Genomic DNA, 7,355 nt, shown 5'->3' on the forward strand with positions numbered 1-7,355 from the left:
GATCGACGAATGGGACGAGACCTGGTTGAGCTGCACTAGAGATTGTTATCACTATGTTGGAGACACGCTAGCTTTCCTAAGGCAGACGAACTTCGAGTGATTACAATCATCCGGGTTTAAATCGCGCTCAAATTGATTTGATTTTGACGCAATATTTACACTGAAGCTGGCAGGCGACTATGGTAAGGGACATGACATTTCCTGACCAGGCGCCGAGTGTGACAATCACAGCACACACTAGCCCAGCTAACCAATCACAACACGCACTGGCCCAGCTAACCAATCACAACACATTTCGTATTTCAGAAGGCGGGCCTTCATTTGATACAGGAACTATTCGAGCCGTTCATGCCAGACTGAGGAGAGAGGTGTTGTAATAATGTAAAATATGTGAAAAATAAAGTGCTTTTCGAACAACCTAGTATGAGAGCCTGTTCTAGTGCACCCCCAAAACAAAATCAAGACTTTGTAAAAGAGCATAATAGGACCCCTTTAATAATAGAAAAAAAAATCGGACCCCAAACTTTTGAACGATATTGTACACTTGGACAGACAGATGGAAAAATGTAACTTGACCATTATAAATGCACATGTAAACAAACTTACTGCTAACAAACAATCTGTGTGTGATTGTGAGAACCAAAGAGAAATATGTGAATATGTGTGTAATTGGCATGTGTTTCGGCTCACCATATGGTACTGTGGATGAGATGGGGTCATGAGTGCAGGGATTGCTGCTGCTGACAGCCCACACCATGTATCCGCCATCACTATGGGAACTAACAAAGCTGTTCCCGGACCGTTCCCAGACCAAACTCTCCAGCTGCTACAAGAGTGACAGTCCCACACAATACACGGTGTCAAAAAAAGACCAAAGACGATGAAAGGAAGTCAAAAGGTTTGAATTAAACCATCTGGACATCTTAACATCAAGCACTGATGATTTAAAGATGGTTTTAAAACAGTTTTTATGAATCACGGACAGATCTCTTGACCTGATCACTTTGTCCACAGTGCAATTATCTGACATTTACAGAGACTTTAAAACACTGATGTCTACGTTTCGGTTTTAATTTAATGCCTTTCAACCACACAACCCCAAAAGAGTGTTGAAAGCCATTTGAGAGACATCAAACCAACTTGCACACAAACCCACCTGCTTTCCCAGGAAGAGGTTGACTACATGCCGACTGTTGAGGTCCCAGAGTACAACCAGACCTCTGCTGTAACCAATGAGGATTTTATCAGAGTCTTGCGGATGCTCCTGCAGGGACTCCACAGGCCCCAATGATTTTCCACACTTGTACTCCTCTGGAACGCTGAAAAGGGGAATAACCAGACACGTGAATAACATTACAAATAGCAAGCTTTTATTCGGCGTATTCTGAAGATTCAGAAAACCTACAGACAGATGACAAAACCAAGCACTACTCTGCACCAAGGAACATTTGGAAGATTTATTCTCTTTGTAGTGCCGCTCAACTGCACTTCTATTTGGTGAAAAACCCAAATCCGAGTACACGCTACTTAACTCCCCAAACACAGAGCGCTACTGAAGTACACATCAGAGGTTACAGAAAACCTTTACTGCAAAACTTCAGTCAGCACTTTTTTTTTCTTAACAGAATCAAACGCAGACTTGTGTGGAAAAGCATTTCGCATGGAAAAATGTGCAAGTCTCAGGGTTCAGTGAACGATGAATAAACCAAGCTCCAAGCTTTGAGAACAATGTATCGAACATTTGGTAACAATTACTCTTGATTCATGTTTGCAAAGTCTAACGGGGTGAACGGAAAGAAAACACAAAAGTTCAATAAACAACTCAAAAAAATTTAAAATCAGTGGTTTCAATGCAAAAGTAATACAGCAGAAGTTGACAACATTATCAAATGCTGACATGTTTAAATTCGGGTTGAAAGCCAGACAAATGATGACCAATCAAAAGCCACAGTCCGGGATTCCTCTGTGGCGGTGGCATAGATTCAAGAGCTGGAATGTGCATGGTACACCCACAGAGTCGGGATGAGATGCAGCCATGAAGGGAAAGAGGAAAAGAGGAAGGCGCATGGAAAAGAAGGACTGGAGTAGTCGTTTGGTGGCTTGGCTTCGGATGAGAACAGCCACAAAAAAAACAATTTCACACAAACAACTGAAGGGTTTTACAAGAAAATTTAAGAAACTGTTTATAAGTCAGTATATGATGATAACCAAATCATAAATTAGTATGGCAACATTGAAATGGCATTACAGCTCCCAAATATATATTCGGAATGTTGAACATTGTCGAAGTTAAAGGAAGCTCAAATCTTGCAATTTTAAAATTTTTATAAAAACTGAAGATGCGCAGAACAAGGCTATAAGATTCAAATTAAGTGTTTCCACACCTTTTTGACCAATAACTCTACGATTTTCAAATGATCTTTGCCTGATTTTTCCAGTTATTCGTGATTACTGGATAAGGATTTTATAGAGACTGAAATCACAGAGCAATTTCTGCAAAATTACAAATTACAATTACAAATCTGAGCATATTTAACAATTTATAATAAATAAAACAACCATCATCACCATACAATCATAATTAACATTTTTAAAGGTTAAATAATATTAAATAAATCAAATTAAATACTTTAAATGTTAAAATATTAAATAATCTTAATGTTAAATCTCAAAGATGACGACGATGACAACAACAACAATTATTATTTAAAAAAATAAATAATAAAAACGTAATATTCCCAGGTTTTTCATGACTGTAGGAACCCTTAATTGACATTAGAAGAATGATATTATAAAATAGTTTTCCAAACTAGTCTTCATTGAGGTTAGTAGAGGATGGCCACATCACAGTGGATGCATATTAGGTTTTATGCTAGCAAGCACACCATTTATAATTATAATAAGAAGTATTCTGAAGACATTAAAACTAATTTACACATCAATCTAGATGCCTCCATGTCTTAAAGAAAAACAAATCACAACAATATTTTTTTTTCTACTGAGCCACAGAGTATATTCTGGCATTCCAGATCCTGCTGATTCCCAAAGATGAGTGTGCAAAGCTCATATCCCCCATTTTAAATGACTCCTCGGCTGGGGCCCAAGAGATTTGGCACTTGGTACAAAAGCATTTTGTTCAGTAGTTTCCTGGCTGACACATACTTATTACCAGTGGCTCAGATAGGATGCCCATTACCCCAAATTGTGCTCAGTTAATGAGCAGTTCAAGGTCTCTCAGAAGCAGATGAAGTCCACATTTAGCCACCCAGGCTATATCTGCAAAAGGGCACACTGGGAAAGCTGTAATTTATCTCAGAGTTAAATAACGTCTTTAAAGAGTAAGATGAATTAGTTAGTGTGATTTCCTGCTTTGTAGCAGACATAATTACAGCCATTAGGAAAAACAGGTTTCTTTTTAACAAAAGGTGTATCAAATATTTATAAATATTCATACAATGACAAATGGACAGCAGCGGCTTAAAGATCTCAACAGATCACAGCGATCAAGGCCTTTTTGAAGTCCAAATGTCTAGCTGTGGCGGTGTGAAGTTAGTGCCTTGGCAGTGGGACAGGAAAGCTCAAGCTGCATATATCCTACTGACAGAGTAACAGACAGCCACAGCTGGGGGCAAAAAGGGGCAAAGAGCCTTGAGCGAATCAGGATGGTTGATTCGTTCCTAATTCAAAGTGCATGAGAGAAGTGTGACAAAAGCAGCTCAGATAGGGCCAAAGGAGGGAAAGAAAATAAACAAGAGGTCTTGCTGCAGCTTCAATAACCTTATAAACAGATGGGGTGGGAGTCCGTAAAAGCTTATTTTATGAGGTAAGTGCTGTGGAATCTGTCTGCTCAGCCATCTTTATTAGAGTCCAGTGTAGACGTCCAGAGTCACAGAGGCTTTAAAAAGAAATAAAAAATCCTCACTTTCCACTGAGACATTCAGATAATCCTTTTCAGAGTTGTTGAAGACAGGTTAAGCATTATACTAGAGCAGTGGTTCTCAACCTTTTTTTCCACTGGGCCGCACTATGGTCCAAAGTGCAAGTCTCGCGGGCCGCACGCGTATCATTTACATATTATGTCACCAATACAAACCAACCAGATTTATAATAGCCTAAATATTATGATATCTAATCGATTACATTCATTGAAATAAATTATACTCACCATTAATAAAACACCTGATGCTGTCGGGAGCGGACCAATTTTGTGAAATTCGGCTGGAAAGGAGTAACAGCACAATGAACTTGCCATTGTAAGTTGCAGTCTGTAAGACGCGCACGGAAGCGTGACTTGACGCGCGACATTGCAGAAAATGTGCGTTCACAAATGTAGCCTATGTTGATCCAAATTTAAAGGTCCCATATTGTACACCTTTCTGGAGTTTTATTTTAGGTTTTGATGTCCTTAAGAATATATATTTGCGGTATAAGTACCAAAAACCATCTCAATATATTTTTACAGCTCCTTCGATTTTGGCATGTCTAATTAATATTCATGAGCCTCTCTTCTGATTGGCCTGTTGTTTTCTGAGTCACTGCGCTAGCTGGAGACAGCAAAACAAAGTGGAAACTGGAGGCGACCCATTCAAACCAGTGCAGATTCGGCTACATAAGGAGCTTAAAATATCATCTTGTGATGTTGGGTGCCAGAATCTACATAATACAGCCTCAAATTAGAAATTTGATCGCATATCTGCTGCCACTGCCAGACAAAAAACCGATGACAGCTGTGGTTAAACGCGATAAAACGAGCAGACTGGACAGAAACAATCGTCAAAAATGCTTGCGTTTGCAGCGCACACTTCTTATCAGAAAAGGTTCAATAAAGTTTTGTCTTTTGTTGTTATGGGCGCGTCTACAGATTTCTTGCCATATGTCTATGTTTCTTGCATCTCACGACTATGTCGTATGAAATAATGTCTGTGTGCATGTGTGTAAAACAACAAACTGACGATTTATATATAATCATTTGTAATTGTATATACATTGTTGTGATTAATTGTGGCTGGAACAATAATGTAGCTGTAAAAATAGTTGCCTGCTGAAATTGAAATGTATATACATCTTCATCATGACTAGATACACGGTGAGTTTGTCTTTACTGTACACGTTAGATGTGATCCACCTCATAGTAACAATCCTGTCAGATCGTCCATCCTTTGAGTGAGAGTGTAACGTTACAGGTCGGCCGATCTGGTTTCATGGTTAAAGTTAAATGTTAAAGTGATGTTGTCTGGGGGTTTGGCAAAAGGAGGGTGGGCGGTGCTCGGGGTGGTGACTGAAGGCGGGGACTGAGTAGTTCTGACGTCAACTTTTTACGGAAGTCACAACGGTTCGTGAAAAATCACAGCTACTTTATGCAGGCTGTGTGCATTTGACTGTGGACTGACTGTTTTGAAACTTATATGGTCGTTACATAGCACCTAGACCTCAGTTATCATGGAAAAAGCCCGGAAATTTCAGTTTTGACAATATGGGACCTTTAATAATCTGAGGTTCTCTCCAGAGAGGTTTTGCCACATTTCTGCAATTAAGGATGATTGCTGCATAGTATGGGTGTTTCCTTTTTGCCTGAACTAGAGCACTGCGTCTCAGCCCAGGCCCGACGGGCCCTGACTTTTTTATGCCCCTCGGGCTGGGCTCCGGGACAATTTTCACATCATAGTTCAGACACGGGCCGGTCATGGGGCTTGTTTTAGGCTTCTCCTATTTTTATATTTTAGACATCCATCAATTAGTGATGAAAAAAATAATAATAATTTGCCGCGCTGCTGGAAACAACACGAGACCGTGCTGCCGGGACTGTCAGTGTCTGACTGTTAGTGTCCAGCAGCAGCAGCAGCAGCATGTATGGTGCGTGCCGTCAGAGCAGCTGAACAGTTCTGCGTTCAAATGCACGCAATAGGCTAAAGCTTGCCGCAAAGCACCGGCACAAGTAATTACCATGAATGTGTCAGGGGGGAAATAGTAAGGAGATATTTTGAATTATTTACTAATAAATGTGTCTTTTCTGAGTCGGTGTCGCAAGGATGAAGTTGTCAGGTCTGCTCATGTCTGACTCGCCATCTCCTCAGACGCGCCTTTAGAGAGAAGTACATTTTTATGGATAATGATTATAATGAAAGTTTTTGTTTTTGATTTGTTTTATTTCGTTAATTAGTCATTTAAAGCTTTCTATAGATACAGTGGGTACGGAAAGTATTCAGACCCCCTTAAATTTTTCACTCTTTGTTATATTGCAGCCATTTGCTAAAATCATTTAAGTAAATTTTTTTAACTTTTTTAACGAAAACCTTCTCCAGAGTGCTCAGGACCTCAGACTGGGCCGAAGGTTTACCTTCCAACAAGACAATGACCCTAAGCACACAGCTAAAATAACGAAGGAGTGGCTTCACAACAACTCTGTGACTGTTCTTGAATGGCCCAGCCAGAGCCCTGACTTAAACCCAATTGAGCATCTCTGGAGAGACCTAAAAATGGCTGTCCACCAACGTTTACCATCCAACCTGACAGAACTGGAGAGGATCTGCAAGGAGGGATGGCAGAGGATCCCCAAATCCAGGTGTGAACAACTTGTTGCATCTTTCCCAAAAAGACTCATGGCTGTATTAGATCAAAAGGGTGCTTCTACTAAATACTGAGCAAAGGGTCTGAATACTTAGGACCATGTGATATTTCAGTTTTTCTTTAATAAATCTGCAAAAATGTCAACAATTCTGTGTTTTTCTGTCAATATGGGGTGCTGTGTGTACATTAATGAGGAAAAAAATGAACTAAAATTATTTTAGCAAATGGCTGCAATATAACAGAGTGAAAAATTTAAGGGGGTCTGAATACTTTCCGTACCCACTGTATATTTATCATGTCTGTGAGGCATGTATTTGCTGAGTTTCGGTTCATTTTTCGAGACATTCAAGACGCGACGGCAGAAAGCGAATCACATTTGTTTTCTTTATTTTATAAAAGCACAACGTTTTGTTGATATCGTGAGTGCACACAAATAAAAGTAGACCCTTTACAGTTACGAATGATGTATTACTCTTACCTTTAGGAGCAAAAATGACGACGTATTCACTGGAAAAAATGCAAGTGATCACGCTGGCGCCTCTAAGACAGGCTCGGGCCGGTAATTCTGATAAGCTGTCAGACAAGGGCGGGGCTAGGGCCTGAACGTCATATATTTGAGGCCTGTGCAGGGCTTGAAGCCTGAACATCTTCAAGTGAGTGGCGGGGGAAACAGAAAGTTGATGCCGAAAGTCCAGCACTCTCATACCTTCACTGCTGCGACTACTCTTGTTTGTGTGAGTTCCTTCGCTGGCATTTTCCACATTTCGTTTTTCTCCCTTAATAACAAA

The 7,355-nt window shown here is 40.1% G+C and overlaps 1 protein-coding gene across 1 annotated transcript in view; it reads right to left on the reverse strand.

The window, feature by feature from the left end:
- Positions 1-7,355, reverse strand: part of LOC107592402 (lethal(2) giant larvae protein homolog 1-like) — a 38,009-nt gene that overhangs the window by 19,016 nt on the left and 11,638 nt on the right. Inside the window, exons 5-6 of the mRNA XM_016281904.1 lie at positions 1,157-1,490; positions 691-826 (exon numbers count right to left, since the gene is read on the reverse strand). Of these exons, the coding sequence (XP_016137390.1) occupies positions 691-826; positions 1,157-1,490 (470 nt within the window). The remainder of the gene's footprint in view (positions 1-690; positions 827-1,156; positions 1,491-7,355) is intronic.

The sequence above is a fragment of the Sinocyclocheilus grahami genome, unplaced genomic scaffold (assembly GCF_001515645.1).
Source record: "Sinocyclocheilus grahami isolate Dianchi unplaced genomic scaffold, SAMN03320097.WGS_v1.1 scaffold9.1, whole genome shotgun sequence".
Classification (NCBI taxonomy): Eukaryota; Metazoa; Chordata; class Actinopteri; order Cypriniformes; family Cyprinidae; genus Sinocyclocheilus; species Sinocyclocheilus grahami.